At 36.3% G+C, this 19,329-nt stretch overlaps 1 protein-coding gene and 2 non-coding genes across 3 annotated transcripts; 2 read left to right on the top strand and 1 right to left on the bottom strand.

The window, feature by feature from the left end:
* Nucleotides 1-1,333: 1,333 nt before the first annotated feature.
* LOC135170702 (5S ribosomal RNA) lies at nt 1,334-1,452 on the bottom strand. The gene has a single exon (XR_010300422.1). It is a non-coding gene; the product is annotated as a 5S ribosomal RNA (ribosomal RNA).
* An 11,483-nt stretch (nt 1,453-12,935) lies between these two features.
* Nucleotides 12,936-13,007, top strand: Trnae-cuc (transfer RNA glutamic acid (anticodon CUC)). The gene has a single exon. It is a non-coding gene; the product is annotated as a tRNA-Glu (tRNA).
* Nucleotides 13,008-14,452: 1,445 nt separating this feature from the next.
* LOC135170494 (pacifastin-like protease inhibitor cvp4) lies at nt 14,453-16,555 on the top strand. The gene is made up of 3 exons (XM_064136348.1): nt 14,453-14,890; nt 15,155-15,310; nt 16,013-16,555. Exons 2-3 carry the CDS (start codon nt 15,259-15,261, stop codon nt 16,270-16,272), a joined length of 312 nt encoding a protein of 103 aa, XP_063992418.1. The 5' UTR covers nt 14,453-14,890; nt 15,155-15,258; the 3' UTR covers nt 16,273-16,555.
* Nucleotides 16,556-19,329: the final 2,774 nt, after the last annotated feature.

A 19,329-nucleotide genomic window follows, 5' to 3' on the forward strand; every position in this document is an offset into this window, starting at 1 on the left:
AATCCAAAAAACACTTGATTCAAGTTTTTCTTTTTCAAATTCCCTCATTTTAACTGAACATTTCTCTTCATGTAGCATCCACATAATTGAACCCGTTGACCCCATCAACATGACAATCTCATTACCAAAGGAACCTCCCCCATCTCCACAACTAACTTTCCCCCACTTCACCCCTCCAGGTACACAAGATCCACCGAGCGTTCGAGCACACACGCCAGTTAGACCATTGTCACTCGCCTTCTCCAGCTCACCACCAACCATTTGGCAGTACAATGCAGCTGATCAGCGCATCGGTGCACAATTATCATGATAATGTGGGTATCGCCCCCAGTGAAAAGGGCGCGTGCGGACGCCACCATTCCCCGAGGGGTGCGCACTATTTTTTTACATCCCGGAATCTTCCGGGCCACGCAGATGCGTATTGGACAAGAGCTATTTATCAGGTTCCCTGTACCTCGATATAGGGTATAAAAAAATATTCTGAACAACAGGTTGCTCTGCTTCAATATCATTCATTAGATGTTGGTGAGGGGTTGAATATATTTTTTCTTTCGCCGTCTGAACACTTCAATTCATATTTTATTCTGCATGTCTTCGGTCGCGTCTGTTTCCATAAACCAAATTATTTTTATATCCTTGGGATCTGCGTTCCTCTGAATTAATGATAACCCGGTAGCCGGTCAACTTGTGGGGTAGTGGCCCGAATGACCCTCAAAATAGGACGGTCCCTTATGACATATGTAAGCGAATTGGACAGCCTTGCGATTTCGTTGATTTATTTTACTTCTTTTTTCATGTTTTTATATCCAATAAGCCCAACCAGAAGCCTGTAATTTTTGCCAAAATTGTATTTTTCTCGTAAACTATTTGTCCCCTACGTTGGTAGTTATGTGGAAAAAACGGCGGTAAAAATTACCGAAATTATTGAAAAGAGCAAGGCATGGCAAGGTCATCAGCGACGGGTTCGTGATGGTTTTTTTTCGTTCCGAGTGACGACTGTTTCCTGTATAACTTGTGCAGGTGACGAGGGTATTGATAGTATTTCGATGGTGAGAATTAATTGTAGTCACAGAGAAGTTGTTGAAGCACGTGGAACTGTGAGGCCTGTATTTTGTATATGATTTGATCATTGGGTTTCTTTCGTTGTTGTTGTGTTATTTGAGTGAATCAGATAATTCAGGAATAATTTGCTGTTGATGTGTCGCGTTCTTGAAGGGTGCAAAAAAATTCTGGACAAAAATTGATAGCTGGTAATTCTGTATAATAGCTCGATTCATCAGTGACATTGTATTGTTTATCAGGTGTTTTATGGAGGAAAAAAATAAAATGAAAGGGCCAACGGCACGTGGTGTTCCCAAGCGGTCACCCATCCAAGTACTAACCACGCTCAATGCTGCTTAGCTTCAGTGATCGGACGAGAACTGGCGTGTTCAGCGTGAAATGGCCGTTGACTATGAAATCGGTAGAAAAAAAATTGGAATTTAAGCGGGGGAAAGCAAGCCCTTTCGGCTCTGGGTGGAGGCCGACTGAAATGTTTAAAAGATTTTTATCAATTTTTTATTGAATCTCGAATAAGAAATCATAGACCTTGAAATTTTATAGTGATGTTTAGTCAATTTTACGAAGGCAAATATCATTTTTTTAAAGAATTTTTAAACCTATTGATTTCCTCTGCTATAAAATTTCACATTACAATTTGTTATCTCAAATTACAATTTGTTATATACACTTATCTGCTTTATACCTAACTAATATGGGTGAGCATGTGATACATTAATCTTGAATTTTTTAAAGAATAAATCAATATCCGGCCTTAATCATTTCAATATTGAGTGTACTGAGTAATGGAATATGGGGGACAGAGAAATAACTTTTTAACGCAGTGGATTTAATACTTTTAATTTACGTTTATTGAAAATGACACGAGGGAGAAATGTCTGTGCTCTACGACATGCCACAGCAGACTGAAAGTGGTCAACGAGACCAAAAGAAAAATCGTCATAATGTGACAAAGGATCCCCAGTTCCTTTGCCACATGACCCCATGGCTTATGTTTACGTCTAGTCCCAAGATCTCTCTCTATGTTGATACATTTTTGAAACCATAGACTCATAAAATCAAGTGTCAGAAAACTGAGGCTATATTCCAACACTGAGGAACACCCTAATATCATATGGTTTGAACAACTTCTCCAAGTTCCAATTTTCTAGCCACATATTATTAATTACAAAATTTACGGTATTGACAGGAATTTTGATGTATCACTAAACCACATTCCCTTCCACCTCGATTGGCATTGCACCTTCAATCAGGACCTGATCAATCCCCATCAACCCCTACCCCGATCAACAATTCCATTCACATTGCAGAATTACTCTAAATATTTATGACACTCCGAACTACAATATTACTTATATTCCTCAAAACGCCCTCCTGGTCATCCAAAAAAGTTTCAAAAACTCCCTGGGCCACCAAAAATCCCACAAACTCCCAAATCACAACCACTTTGAATTATCCCTCCCTCCATCTTCATTTCTTCCCAGAAATAAAATTTTCGTCCTGAAGTCACTTCCACTCTCGTCAACCACTCCAGAAGGGATGAAACCGGTTATGTGACCCCTCGTCTGACAGCATAATTACGCACTTCTGACACGATTTATAGCATTTAAATGTCTCTTCAAAATGTTTTTACTATTGTCGAGTGATCACTGGTGCGTGTACACGCGGGATACGCTCGTTGATCTGGTGAAAACTGCTGTTCAATTTTAAAGCTCTAAAAAAAAATAAACCGAGGGGTTGTATAATCCATTTTGTACATGTAATGGGACAGTTACTCATATGAAACGAATCTCATTTATATCATGACCGTGAGGATGTGCTTTAGTGAATCAAATTTTGGACAGAGTCAAATTGTTATTCAGCATATGGGCTGATGGTATTTACATCGAGAAAATCGGGGGTGGGTTTGAATGCGTGCGTTCGCTCGTTAGTCTATCGTTATGAGGGGGAAAATGGTGGTGGTGGGGGTCGAAGTTCGGCAGCTAGTTAGGCCAAAGTGTAACGATGCATTCTAACGTCAGGAGGATCGCCCTTTTCGGAGGACGTAAAGGACGAGAGGGTGGCCTTAATATAAGAGGGTGAAGATGGAGAGGTGATATTTCCAGGCAAAAAGCTGGTCGGGCTTTTCGTGGTTGGAACAAGGATATTCGCTGTAGAGGACCCAGGAGGGCTGTAGATGGGGGACAACTTAGGCTGAGGCACGCACACACACGCACGATGACCAAAGAAAATGTTAGTTATTTTGGCGGTTGAGCTGTGCTTCGTAAGCTATTATTCGTCTTATCACTGAAATTTTTCAGAGGAAGACGAGGGTGATTATGGATGAAAGTGAGTTGTGACTATTTCTCAGTTCGGTAATATAAATTTAAATTGTAGGTCACTCGATTTTTGGAGCTCAACTCAGCGTTCAATATTTTTGAAACCATTTTTTTTCGTTCCAAAATAAAAACTAGGTATATTTAATCAGTGATAGAATAATGGCGCGAGCCTTGCGAGATTTTACAGTTATTAATTTTATTTATTAACTTTATTTATTTATTTGTTTTATTTAAGCATTTTTAAAGCAATTGGTTTACTCTGCTATAAAATTTTGAATTAGACTTTGTTGTATCAATTTAAAATTTGATTACAATCAATATATAATTTTTTATTTGAGAGTAAATGAAAAATTGACGGGAATTTTCTAAGAAATCCTATCTGGATCAGTTTATTTTATTGGCCCCTCCTTCATTTTTTACTGTACGACACACCAGTGTTTGGGTAACTCATTGTGATAGGTTACCGATGGGCGCCGAACGTAGCCGATCATCGCTGTGTTCTAATTTTCCAACAAACCCTTTCATTAATTATTACATAATTCTATCAGAAGCACTAGAACACTCGATTTTCCAAAATATCTTCCGCCATTTTCTCGCACTTGAAATCGATAAAAATTTCTACAATTTCGACACAAAAATATGTCAATAATTTTTAAAAAATTCCTTTTCTGGAGACTCTTTCAATCACATCATAAACATTGTCGAGTGATTTTTGTTGAACAACAGAGGAGCTGTGTGCTAATTTTCCAACATGAAAATTTTCATATTTTTCTCTCCCCCCAGCTGAGCAATTCCTTCACAATTACCAAAAAATCATTCTCCCCATCATCACAACCCCTTTTATTAAAATATAAATCTCACTTCCATACCCAGTATAATCGCATGTAACCCTATCCTCCATCAACCACCTCCAGAATCAACTTCTGCCCTTATCCACCGGGAAGATACGAGTTTGAGAATCCCCAAGGAAATGAAAATCGATATTCATGTGCAGAGTGCATCGTCGTCACAAGATACTAAAGTAGGTACAGATGGATAGCAGTACGAGGGTTGATACGATATCCTCCTTGATGTAGAGAATCCACGAGAATATACCACCTAACCCATCCGTACACAAAGCCATTGCACATCGGCAGCACGCGGGGAGACGCGCGCGTGCTCACTCTCTCCTCTCTCGTTTCCCATCGAACTCACCGGGGAATTATCGGAAGCCTGGATTATTTAATCCCGAGGCAAACGTGTGGTACACGGTACATGGGGTAGGGTTCAACTGGCTAATGAGTTAACTAGATTAGCGGCGAATGGCAGGCTAATACCTGCGGACAGGTGACTCTCGGCCCGATTGGTGATACCTCGAATATTACCGATTTTATATTTTTACCCCGTCTTACGGGGATGATTCTACCGGATCACCTGTTTGACGGAGTTGAGTATCGATGAATAGGAAAAAATACGAATGTCATAGATTTTGATCGTCCGGGATCTGCAGGAGTTTCATCGGAATTGGGGCAAACGTCTACTTCGGAGGGAAAAATCTAAGAATTTTTATAGTGTGATTCCGGTAAAAATTACTATGGGTAAGAAAAATTACTATAGCAATTACTATGGAAAACTACTATGGGTAAGAAAAATTACTATAGAAATTACTATGGGTAAGAAAAATTACTATAGAAATTACTATGGGTAAGAAAAATTACTATGGAAATTACTAGGGAAAATTACTATGGGTACGAAAAGTTACTATGGGACTTAGTAAAATTTCTTTATCGGCTGAAGAAAACGTCTAAATCGATTTCGTAAACATTCAAGGTCGAAGTCCAACGTCGACAATAATCGGCTATATTCGGCGCTCATCGTTAACCAATCACAATGAGTTACCGAAACATTACTGTCTGCCGCAGTAAAAAATGAAGGAAGGTCCAATAAAATAAACTGACCCAGACAGAAATTCTTCAAACATTTTTATCTAATTTTTATTTAACTTCAAATAAAAAATGGTAGACCTTGAAATTTTGTAGTGCTGTTTAGTCAATTTTACGGAGCCACGTATCATTAATTACAACATGTATTCCAAAGTTTATGGTATTATATCGATACCTCGATTCTAGTGCCCGGTATAGTAATTTTTCACAGACTCTTCTCTCCGTCGGAAAAAGTAGATTTTCTGGTTTAAAAGGAAATTAACAATTAGTCAGCCGGTGATTAATCTGGGGACGAACAATAATTAGTCACTCATTGTAGTTTAAAAATTAGACTACAATTAAAAATTAGACTACAATTAAAATTAGACTAAAATTAGACTCAGGGAGACTAATATTTATACAATTTTTGTATAAATTCTAATATTTATACAATACATAGAATTATACAATTCTACATATATCGTAATCTTAAGGTATATAGTAATATCAATGTATAAAAAGAATCAGATAATGTGTGTGTACAGCAGTGTAAGTCAATTGGCTTGAAAACCTCAAAAAAAAAAAAAAAAAAAAAAGTTGGGGGCACACGAGGGGCCAATGGGAAACATTGGCCCAAACCCGGCACCAAGAACGGACAGATCCTCATTCTATCAACTATACACTACATTGTCGTCTACCCATAGACAGCAACGACAACGAGGCGACGTGTATCCCCTGGATTGCGGCCTCGTTCGCGTCAATTCTCGCGGGAACGACGCCATCTTGTTCGCGTCTACGTTCAGTGTCCGCCAGCCACTTTGAATATACCTGGATCTGTCCTTTACCCCATCTGGTACGCCCCTTTGCATAAACTTACCGACAAAACTATGACGGCAGGGGTGGGTGGAGGAGACACTGGAAAATTGACGGGTTCAGTGGGGTATCGATTTTGGGAAATAACGGGGTGATAGATTCAGGGAATGGGGGCTACGAGCCATTTGTTGATGACAAATACGATTTTTATGGCTCTAGGTGGGTTAGTTCAGGTGTAAGTGACTTTAATGAGGGTTGTAATTTTATTTATAAATATGAAGAGATTTAATTGCAGGCGATGCATTATCGAGAGTGGTAATATCAGGGGTAGTTTGGGGGAGAGTTTATTGGGGAATATAATTGCATGATGGAGATTGAGGTAGCTAATATCGCTGATATCATCGATATATTATTTATTGAGATGAAATGGTGGATTTATTGGAGTGAATTCGTTACTGATTGACTAATTATTTCAAGTGATGTTTGATGATAATTACGAGGGACTCGTTGATCATCGAATTATGGCAGTGTTTATAGATTTATTGGTACGACATTTTCGAAATATTTTTAAAGATGATGATCGTCGTATCATTACGAGATTCATTTATTATTTTTGAGGAATCATTTTTGATAACTTGGTAACGAATAATGAGACATTAAATTACTTAGTGATACGTTAAATTGGAGTTGAAGTTGGACACTGAGAAGTCATTTTTAGATTTTCACTTAACGGGCTGTTATTGTTTTGATATTTAGAATAAATAAATAATCTTGGTGTTATCATTGGTCGATTGTCATTGGCACAGGAGCTGTTGTTGATATCTAGTTGTTAGAACTCACCGAATAATATTTTCAGGGCAGTCGCCGCGATGAAGTGTTGCGCCACCACGTGGTGGCGTCTCCACACTAAAATCTCCATAATCTCATCGGTTGACATCTGGACTGGGAAAAAAAATATTCGTGACAGAATAAAATGTCCTGAGAAAGTCAAGGGTCAGATCCAAATATTATAATTACGTTGAACTATCTAATTACTGCACTTTACATGACCTGCCTCAAAAAATTCCTGATTATTTCCCAAATTTCATAAAATTCGAATTTCTCTCAGAACAAATAATTCAAAATAATTATGAATATTAATAATCAGTATCAAATCGTCATGAAATATCATTTATTGAATCATAATCTTCAAGTCCAACGTAATTTTCATGTTTAGAATTATGTTTAGGTCACCTAGGGGTGACTCCCCTCAAGATCCGTCCCAAAAAAAAATTATTTCTTCCCCTGTTGCTGCCGAAAAAATATCAAAAATCATATTCTCTCGACAAAAATATATATATTTTTTAAATCGAAACCCAGTGATACAAAATTGACTTCATCTCGAATCTTATCTTCCACCCGAATAAATAAATTGCCGAGTTCTTCCGCGTTATCAAGTGGTTAAACTGCTCGGCCAATAAATACCAACCGAAAAGAAACCAACAATCGAGCAATAGCGGTGAAAAGAAAGAGCATAACGACACAATCTCGAGCGAGTAGCAATTATACGTGTAGTAGAAACAAGGGAAACGTCTGAAAAGAACTAGGGGTAGTATGAGCAAAGCGAGAGGTGTATGCGGTTTGCCGTGTGGTTGGACCCTGGATAGAGGTAATTCCGTCACGCCATAAAGGTTGCTTTTTATTGTCTCCCGTTCCCTCATCCCCCAACCCTCCGCCCACCCCCAGCCAACTCTATAACCGTACAAATGTGTATCTACACGTCTTACGTTTGTCGGTTGATTGTTCTGGTTTTATTATCACTTGGAATTTTTTCTCCTTATCCAATAGGTCTTTTTATCATTTTCCACCCTCCATCCCCTTCCCTTTCGCCGCAAATATTGCATGAGAATTCCCGGAAAATTCATTCGTCGATAAAACATTTTCGCTGCAGCGATAACCGAGTGGAAAATGAAATTAATAATAGGGGATGGGGGTGGGTGGATGTGGTTTTTTTTTTTTCAAGGCATTTAATATCCACCGGAAACTGCCTATGATCGGAGTTGTAATGCAACCCCCGGGGCTTGTGTGATATGATACATTTGTTTTGCATACGGTAGGGTACCATGAGTTTAGCAATGTAACGGTGAATATATATGTATTTACGGACTGGTTATGTGTATTGGTGGATATTGTTGGACTTTGAATGTTATGATTGTTATTGTAGATGGGATAATGCGACTCTTTGCCTCTGAGGATTGGCCGTGTTGGAAGTAGGGGATTCATCGACCTTTTCCTCATTTGACATCAGTTGAAAATTTGATGAACTGGAAAATCCGACGTGTTCAGTTCAATTTTCAACACAATTTAAAAAATAATAAGAAGAATCATTGCTTTTAAGACGGGACGTTTATATACAACCACATCTTGTGACGTCAGAGGAAAATTTTGGATAGAATTTGGGATTTTGTTGGGGCTTAGGATTATTGTCGATATAATTTTACGAGAAAATTTACTGATATTGGAAATGGGTTATTTGAAACAATAATTCTGGAAATAATTGTTACTATGTCTTAACTTTATTATTTAACTCAAATAATTGTGCTTGGAAGACACATCCGCGCGGTATCGATCCCTCAGAGGAACTAATTTGTCTACGTACTTAAAATCAAACCTAAATATCATACCTCAAACTTCTCAGAATTCCAGTCCATAAAAATGTTTTTTCAATTGAAAGTATAAACACTCAGAAGAGAATGAGAGTAATTTTTTTTCTATTTATTTATTTCATGAAAAATCCAACAACTGATAATAGTAATTTATGATAAGTGACCCGTAAAAATTACTGGAAGATAATTTCCGATTGCAGATTATGCAATAGTCAGTAAAAATAACGAAACTCAAGTTCTTTTACCGATTGCAAAAAAATTACGCCTCGATATAGCATTTTTTCTCTGAAAATTGAGATAAAACTAGTTTTACAGTTCAGTAAAATTTCCCTCCACTAGATGTCGCCCCGTAATTACGGAAAATATCCGCAATTCCCATTTAATATCCTCTCCATATGAAAAATGATTTCGATAATCTGCGTAGAGCCCGGGGAATCCCAATTATTCCCAATTTTTCCAGAAATTTTGTGCATCGGTTGTCGAGACGAAATAAAATATTTTTTCCCATCACCTTAATTATGACTTCTACCGATTGCCCACCACAATCCTAAACTCCCACCCCTAATACAGATGTCCCCGCAAACGCATGTTGACAGTGACAAAAGTTTTTGTGTATAATGGATTTGTAGTGACTTAAGCGAAGAATTAAGCGAGCCATGAAACAAACAAAGGATATTGCACGCAATGTGTCGCGCTCGGACTGGCCGCGTTTGGTCCTGTGCAAACAGGACTAATGTGAGAAATACACACATCTGTAGAGAACGTAGCTAATATTGGACGATCGTCAGCTAACACAAACTCTAGTCTCCCTCACCCAGTTGTTTCTACTGTTTGATAATGAATGATATCGCTACAGTTATATTGTCGGGTACACATTAGTATTATTATCTATTATCATCAGTCGGTCACGTGATCACGGATGGGGGGAGGATGGATGCGATTGTTTGGGGGGGAAAACAATGTTAGTTCTATTTTTTCAAATAGATCGAATGATTCTCACTTCGATTGCTGGGAGAGCATAACTAGCTATTAATCGATTTGTACTTTTTTTTGTTGTGGGATTATTATTTATGGTGCACTGAGAAAAGAATTTTTTTTTGTGGAAAGGATATGTAGTAACTACAAATGAATTTAATTGGCATCAATAAGTTTTATGGAAAAATTTGTGTGGATTTACTACGATTTCAGATAAAAAAATGAAGAATTTGAAAGGAATCAGATTCCAAAAAAAATTGAAAGGGCCCAGGCGGAAGTCGAACCCACGTCCTGGGGGGACCTGGTCGGTTATTCGTTCTTGCTTGCAAATGCTTGAATTTATATATGATATATTAAACATTATATACGTGATAGTACATATAAATAAATAATTAGAAAATCGATAAATTGGAGAATTAATTTTATTTTAATTTCTTTTGTTGTATTCTAATGTGAATCTAAGAATCTAAGTCCTTCCAAATGAAATAATGCTTCTTTTAATAAACTAACAAAGTGTTAAAATCACATAACAATATTTATATTAAATATATATGTTGAACTAGCGGAGAAAAGTTCGGGTACAATTTTTTTTATAAATTTGGCAGATTTCATAGAATAATTGAGAGACAGATTTTACTGAAGATTCCAAACGCCGGAATTCTAGACAAACATTATCTAACTTTATGCCTCACGAAATTCAAGGACAAGTCTCGAACCTTTGTTATACGACACCGGATGAGTCTAATATATTCATTCGATGTAAACACATCTCGCTAACGAAACAACATTTTTATTTCAATAATACGAAACCGAGTTATAATTTAACACTCGCGCCCAGATCACCACAATTATCTTTTTCAATAATATATATGTATATATATTCAACAATTCAAAGAGAATTAGAATTAGAGGGGAAAAATTCCGCTTTAATCCAGCCGGGAATCGAACCCAGGTCTCCCAGCATCGCGCCGGGCTCTCTTACCGACTGAGCTACCGAATACCACTGAAATTCACTTTCAAATTCACCAGAAACACCATAAATGTATATATATATATATACTCGAGTGATCAGCTGTAATTATCATATTGGATGAATCTTGAAATGCGACAAGTTGAACTTACATTTTAATATTAGTCTAAAGAAGGTTAGACGAGGTAACACATGGACATTTACTAAAATCATCGAGTGATCAGCTGTAATTATCATACTGTAATTACTGTAATTATCATATATGTGTATGAATTTAAATAATAAGTTTTGCATATACATTCCATTTTAATTACATTTTTTAATAGAAGAATTCCTAATTTTTAGTAATTTTGAATGTTTAATAATATTTTGATTTCTTCAGGGAAATTCTATCACAATAAAAAATTCCGGGATTTCCCACGGAAAATTCAGAAAATTTCTGTCACTTCTTCCTCGATGCGGGAAATGACATTTCGCCCCCTCGTGTCAATTACGTCGTCTAGTCGTTCCTAACATGTGCTCCTGTTTATTCATCTCCATATTCCTTCCATTACTGAATGTACAGTGGACTGGAGTGACTCTTCACGTCGAGTCGAGTCTAATCGGTTGACAAAAATGTTGTGAAAACAAATGTAAAAGCCAACTGGTTGCCACCGGCACATCGATTCCAATTGCTCAGTGAATATATCCTTTTCTGTTCGTCACCAGGTGCCTCGACTGTCCCCCTCGATTCACAAACGACGAGGATCAATGCTCCTGAACAATGGTACTTGTTACGAAGGCAACGAGATGTCACCGAGCTTGAATTAGCAAAGCGGTCGAGTACAACTTGGCCCAGGAGAGGTTCAGAATGATTAAGAGGATGGGGGCTCTCGGGAAAGGGGTGCGGAAAAAATGAATCGCTAGGTTTCGGCGAATGTACAGATGCGGCCACATGCACATTGTTGTAAAAACTTTTACTAAAAAGGGTAATATTCGAAATACATTCGTTGAACATTTGTTTTCGATGAATATTGTTGGTAAATTGGAACACAGCTCTTCTGTTTATCTTCAAAAATCACTCGACGAGGTTTATGACGTGTTTGGAAAAGTCTCCAGAAAAGAACTAATTGATGATCTGTTGTGTTTCGAACTTGAGAGTTGCAATCCTTACCACATGTGGAATTCAAAGGAGACTCTGTCCTCTGGAGTTATAAACTTTCTCTTGTTATTTCCCTTAGTAAGGTTTTTTCAAATAGTAAGAATTCAGTCTCTGGACAACGTTCCTCTAGGTCAGTCGTGCCTTCCTCGTTCCAATAATAAAGAGTTAAAGTAATTGATTGTGTTGCTACGTTTACCCATATCCCAATAAATATAATTGTCCTTGGAATATAGTGAGGTGTTTCAACAATAATTATGGTAATTTAAGAGGGGGAATATTTTGACATTAGCTCGAACAAACGACCCATTGTAAAACTGAATACTTCGACCCTTTGGACCGGTCCCCTTGAGCTTCTGAATCACTCTTTCTTCTCGGGTGGGAATGAGGTATCAAGAAATATATCGAAATCAGGATTTATGTCCTGTCGATTTTCGTCGGAATCATAATTCGTCAGTGGAGTTGAGCAACGTGAATCATCACGGTGCCGGTAATATGAGACGATTTACGGGGGATTTACGTCGGAGTATGACGAGTGCTTTGGACATCTGTGGTTGAAAGAAGATATCGGGTAATTGTTGGTGAGATTAGGCGGTGAAAAATGGAGGTCGTGTGATTTGCTATTTTTTTTTCAAGGGTTCATAGATTTTATCTTTTAAGGATTTTATATTGCAAGGAAATTATTTATGGAATGCATTGCAATTAATAATGTGGGCGCTGAGAGTATTGGGAGGAGTGGGGGTGAATGAGTCACTTGGGAAATAAATAAAATAGATTTTGTAATGGATTTTTTTTTTAATACAATTTTTTTATAATTTATAATAAGTGATATACACTATATAATATGGATGAAAAAATCAGATTAATTAAACATTGCAAATTTATTGTTATAATAAATGTTTTTTTATTTTTTTTCCACTTTTCAGAAGCAAAGTCGATGTATTACATAATGTGGGATACAGTACATGTACGACAGAAGATAGAAGATTACATCACAAGACAGATGACGATAAAAATATTTTTTATTTAGTCTAAAAAATAGGTGAATTATAAAAATAACTTGTAACATAATTTCTGAGCTTGAAAATGATAAAATTGAAGATCGATTTCAACTTCTCCGGTATTGTCTAGTGGCTAGGATATCTGGCTCTCACCCAGAAGGCCCGGGTTCGATTCCCGGTACCGGAAATTTTTGCATTTTTTTAATTACACAAATATTATGAAAAAGCTTATTTTTTTATTTCAATTTTATTTTTACGTAAAAACATTGGGTTTCGGGTGGTTTAAAGATTTTTTTCTCAATCAATAAGACACTTTTACACAGGTCAGAGTGAGTTTATCTCGCGGGGTGAGCTTTTAGTCTTATACAACATATATTTCACTGTATAAAAAACTAAAAATTTTGAAGACTCTTCGGAAACTATAATTCCTGTGTTAACAAAAATAATTGAATAATATGAATCTTTAATGAATATATTTTTAGCGTTTCCGAAGAAATTCTCGATCCTTTATTTTATTTCCATCTTAAACCCATAAAATTTCTAAGTTTTCAGCATTTTTTACCAAATGAGTGCGTTGTAGTTTGTAATATTCAATTCTCATGAAAAAAATGTCAATAAAAGATTCATTTACACGTCTAAATGTCAACTGAACGGAGCATATATATTTTTTTAGAAAAACTAGTGGTAAAATTTATTATTTGTAACTAATTTGCAGAATATGTTTTTTGATAGATTCATTTCCGATAAATAAATAGTGAAAAATGTTTAAAGATTCGATTGAATTTGGTTTCTGCCACCATATTTTGTTGGGTCTTTCATAAGAATATACTCCACCTTTTTGAACTTGACCCAATTACAGTAAGTACTTGCTAACACGGTTTTTCGGTGTTGATTAACTCTGTATTGACATGGTACCAATATTAACAGAATACAAGTGCCATATTAAATAAAGAAATTTGTGTGAAGATAAACAATTGGCAAATTTAACCGAATTTCCAGAAAATTGTAAGGAAACTCTGAAAATCTACGTTGATAAAATAATTTAATAAATTTTAATGAATTCAGTTGATGAGTGAATTACTTTTTTGCTTTTTTTTCTGATCTACACGAAGAGAAGAGTCGCAGAAAAATTACTGTGCCGGGCACTAGAATCGAGGTGCAATGGAATGTATTTTACTCACACATAAAAATTTCTATCAATACCGTAAATTTTGTAATACATTGTACAATTAATGATATGTAGCTTCGTAAAATTTACAAGACAGCACTATCAAATTTCAGGAATTATCATTTTTTATTTTAGAGTAAATGAAAAATTGATAAAATTCTTTTAAAAATTCCTGTCTAGGTCAGTTTATTTTTGGGCCTTTCTTCATTTTTTACTGTGCCGCATAGTAATTTTTCGGTGACTCACTGTGATTGGTTAACGATGAGCGCCGAACGTAGCCGATTATTGCCGACGTTGGGCCCCGTCATGAGACCTATCGCGTCACCCGTTTAGCGTCTCATTAGATCCGCCAAAATGATAAAACAACAATAATTTTTATCGGAATCACACCATAAAAATTCACAGATTTTTCCCTCCGTCTCTGACCTCAAATTGCAATTTTTTTTCTGTGTATCAATCAATTCTTATCAAACGTTTTCAGACGTGAGAGGAGATCCTCTCGGCTATCAGCTGTCAAAATTCATTGCTGTCTTAACGACAAACAAAACCGTAAAATATTTCAGGTAATGATAACGCGACCTTGAAAATTATAATAAGGTAAAACCGGACGGCAGTGGGAGTTGAATACTCCATAAAAAGACTGACTCTTGACTGAGGAAGTACCCAGTGATAAGACAGTGCTAAACCACTCCAGAACGGTCTTCAGATTAAATCGGACACTCGTGTCAAATTCGACCGCGAGGTGGTCCATAATCACACGCGCGAGACGCGCACAATTGTTGTTGTTTACTCCCAACAAAAATTTGAAACTCCAATTTTTAATTACCATTTGTGAAAGACTGGAAGCCCTTTGAGAACTTTCCAATGAAATTTCTCAGTTGAATAATTCTGGAACAGAAATCGTGAGTGAACATAACGAGTGAAAATTGCAATTTTAATGGCTCCATAAATGAAATTTGTATTCATTACTCGATCCACCGAAATTGTTTATTTTATTTTTTTCAATGCAATTTTTTAAATGAAATCAGATAAATAAATAAATAAATTCCAATGCCATTTTTCATAAAAGTCGTCAACAAAATCAGAATCAAAATAATCAATAAATTCTACGAGTCTTAAATTGACATTTTCAGATTTCACATTATTACGTACAAATTTGATTTCAGGATCTTTCAAATATTGACATCCATTGTGGCGAAAACCTCATCAACAGTTAAATCATCACCCGAATCATCCGAACCATCTAAAGATCATCTGGATTTTAGGAATAATGATTTTAAATCAAAAGTACAGATTTATCTTTCTCCTGACAATCATCACGGGTAAGTTATTCGAAAAAATACATTTTGCAAAAAGAGACAAGTTAAAAGAAAATTGCTCAGAAAGTTCAGTCATTTTGAAGTTAAATTTTGTTGAGAAAAAAATCCCCAAACGAAGGGAAGAGTTTATATTTTTCCTCATTCAAAAAAAAATAGTGAAACGTTCAGTGTTGCCGATCTATTTCGTGGGGTATCGACTTGAACTTCCATTAGAATATAACAAAAAAATTAATTAAAATTGAAAACACCTGCAAAAATTACTTTTTAAATATATTATGTAAAGAAAATATTATTTACGGAGCTGGTTCATCCCTAACTATAAAAAATCTTGCTCATATATCGCTCATGCTGGCTTTCTGGAGATAATTGATTATCTCATGCTAGTAATCAATCGTTTAGTAATCGACAATCGATTAGTCGAAGCATGAGGCATTTCCACGAGCTGAACTCCTAAATAAAAAGCGACACAGGTCACTAATCGAACATTGTGGACTTCATGGAGATAATCGATTATCTAATATTCATGATCGATCATCGTGACGATCGATAATCGATTAGTGAAAAACTAAAGGCGAAACCGGCATCAGCGCCAGCCGCAGTGGCGTCAGCAAACACAAAACAACACCAGCGCCGCGACCTCGGCGGCGCCAGTATCGAGATATATCGATAATGATTCGCTCTAAATAAACATAAATTTTCCCGCAGTTATTGCTGTGGCATCAGGTCAGTCCGGGGATTACAATGAAGACCAGTACGAGCCCTCTGTCCCTGACAATTATCCCTGCACTGGAACTAACTTCATGTGGTACTGCCAGTACTGCCAATGTCGGGATGGCGTCGTTGGCGGATGTACGAGGAACATCTGTCCTACTGGAATATGGAGAAGTAATGGAACTCTGATCCATGAAAATAGTATTCTAAACGCATTCATCCTGGCTAAGATGTTATCGAAACCAATCCCATAATTTACTGAATCGATACCAAAGATATTCTAACAAACTAGTCTTAAAAAATTAATTTTATTATATTATATAAACTATTTACGCATTCATTCGAAGTTTTTAAATTGACCGATCAAATTATGAGAAAAAAATCATCTGAACTTTGTACATTTTTGTTTATCATGATTATATTCCTATTATGTGCCATACGATGTCCAAAAATATTGCTCACTCTAATTAAATAATATTTGATTGACTAAAATACTTGTGCTTATTCATAATAATTACATTTATATTAAATCAATCAGTTGATTTGTTTCATTATTCATGAAAAATGTCAAAAGCCTTAAAACCCTGACCCGAAAAAATCGACAAATTATTATTATTATTATTATCATTATTATTATTATTATCACTATTATTATTATCATTATTATTATTATTATTTGAGGATTTTTTACCTAATTGGTTTACTCTGCTATAAATCAACAAATTATAATACCATTTTTGTATCAAGAAGTGCATACATTTCTATTTGAGATTGAGCGGGAAATTCGAATTTACTAGAAACGAACGACGCGTGATAGCGCGTTGATCGTATTTAAGTAACGGTAAATTACTCATTAGTGATCGGGAGAAGGGTTTAATTCTGTCACAGCCTAGAAATAATATTTGGATGGAAAGTCAATAACAAATTAAACAGATTTAAAACTATTTTTCAAATCAGTAATCGGTCGCTTAATGACGATTACTATACTGTTGAAGAAATAAACGTTCAACATATGAAAACAAATATTGTAAAAAGTAATATTATTTGAAATAACTTCATTGCAAATTACTTCAGCAACAAATTTTGGTAGGTTTCACTAAATTCCAAAATAATGTTGAACTCACTTTAGGAGAGATGTCTTTATTTAGTTACTGGGTTATAATCACACACCCTGACCTATGTGAGGAAACTAGGTGAGTCTACACCTGACAATTGTTGACTTCTCTTATCGATAACATTAGGTGTAACAGTATTCGTGGCTGTCGGCCTCGAGGAAGACCTTCAAGTAGTCGACGAGTTGTCTAACTGCATTAATTACTTTGAACGTGATCATTCTGATTATTGGAAAGATCACAGAATTATTATTCATAGTATTAATATAATATAATACTAATGTTATTACAATAGTAAACAGTGGATATGACAATTTTTCAAAACTACTAACAATTTTTTTTTTAATAGAAGAATTGGAATATCTTATGCACTACTGATTCGATTCAAACATTTTATTGCCAAGAAGAAAGTTTATGTCAAGTTTCAAATTAAGGAATTATTTTTTTGCAATGCTACTGTGGCAAGAAACTTTTTTTGCGCAAAAAAAAAATTTGAAATATCTCAACAACTCAACGAAAATGAGTATAAATGTTTTGATTGATATTTAAGGGGAGGATCGTTGATTTTCCGCGGTCGGACGTTGAAAAACTGGAAGGGGATGTCAAAAACTTCCCCTTCTAACTTATCAAAAATGTAGAAATAGGAGGAGATTTTACGTTAAAATTTGTTGACACATTGTTATAAATCAATCGCGATTAATAACAACAAAAACGTTAAGTAAATGAATTTGTTGGGGAACGAATGCACTTTTGAATTCACTAAATAAACAAAGCCAGGTAAAATGCCGGTTTAAAAAAAAAATCCAAAAATCGGACGATTACAAAACTTTCACTCGCTAGCAAAAACCTCCCCAATCATCTTCCTCCAATTTTCAGTTTTACCTATAACCCTGACACATGGTCACCAGTTCCACTGAGTGGTTATGCACCCTCTGTTTGGATTATGTACCGGGATGGCCCTGGTGTCTATAAACACTGTTGTGTACATGTGGGGAGGAATAACAGAGAGAGCCATCACGCTCCTGCGACCGCTATGACAGATTGAGAGGCAGGAATACAAGGACATTGTCCTTTGGTGACCAACGAGGCGTCTCAACGCCACTCCCGCCCCGGTTTATTGTACCAGAGTCGAGCACCAACTCTATTATTATTATTTTTTCTTTAGATTATTTTCGATAATTTTTATCCCTTTTCTGCGAAAAAGTTTTTTGTCTCGGATGGGGAACGGAGGTGGCTATCTCCTGGGAGTCGTCATGGAGATGAGAAAAGCGGACAAATATTAAGGAATCGAGCGAGGCAGAGCATAGGGTCGTTCAGATACGCGAATGGCAATGGAATTGTCATCCCAAAATGCACGTTAGAGTTGAGCAAACAGTTGTTGCTTATTGAAATGTTGTGGGTATTTATCCATAAAGTTAAATGTCTTTGGCTCCTGCCATTACGCCCTTTTGTTCTCGCTTGGAGTTGGAAATGTCGTCGTTTAGAGTTCTTATCAGGTGGATATTTCGAGCTGAAAGTAGGGCTCGAGATTCAGACACTTTCACATCTGTATTTTGGGCGAAAATGGTGGAATGAGAGAGAAAACTGAATTCGAATGAAGTGAATTTTCATGAAGATTTGATTCACAGGTGAGAACTTTTTTTATGACTCTGTTATTGTAGCGAAGTGTCCTGTAGTTTGCTGGCAGATCTGGATTTTTCCTCGCCTGAAAAAGCCCTGTAGGGCTTTGCCGAAACCCAACCTTAGAAGGTTCACGTTAGATTCATGTCATGAATGTTCATTTTAATTTTACTTTTTCATTTATTTAGGAATGATTTAGATCTGACGAACAAGTGGGATACGATGAACTGATTAGTCAACTGTGAGGATGTTTCGACTTCCAGGCATATTACCCCGCCATTTTTCCTGTCTTCGTACGCGTTCGTGCGACGTCGGCAGTGTACGGCGCGCCGAAGTGAGCCGAACAACTGCACTCGGGAATCTGGAGTTTCGACTTAGAAATAACATTTCTAAACATTATATGCGACGCAATATAAGGTTTTTGCACTATTTTTTGTGGAAATGTCATTACGTAAAACATATGTGATACGGAAATGTTGTAGATATTGTTGGTCATGAAGGTAATTATTTCGTAATTACGTTTTTCGGTGGTGATAATGGGAGACCTTGCAGTTGCATAATGAAGGTTAAAAAAAATAA

Source organism: Diachasmimorpha longicaudata, chromosome 17 (assembly GCF_034640455.1).
Source record: "Diachasmimorpha longicaudata isolate KC_UGA_2023 chromosome 17, iyDiaLong2, whole genome shotgun sequence".
Lineage (NCBI taxonomy): Eukaryota > Metazoa > Arthropoda > Insecta > Hymenoptera > Braconidae > Diachasmimorpha > Diachasmimorpha longicaudata.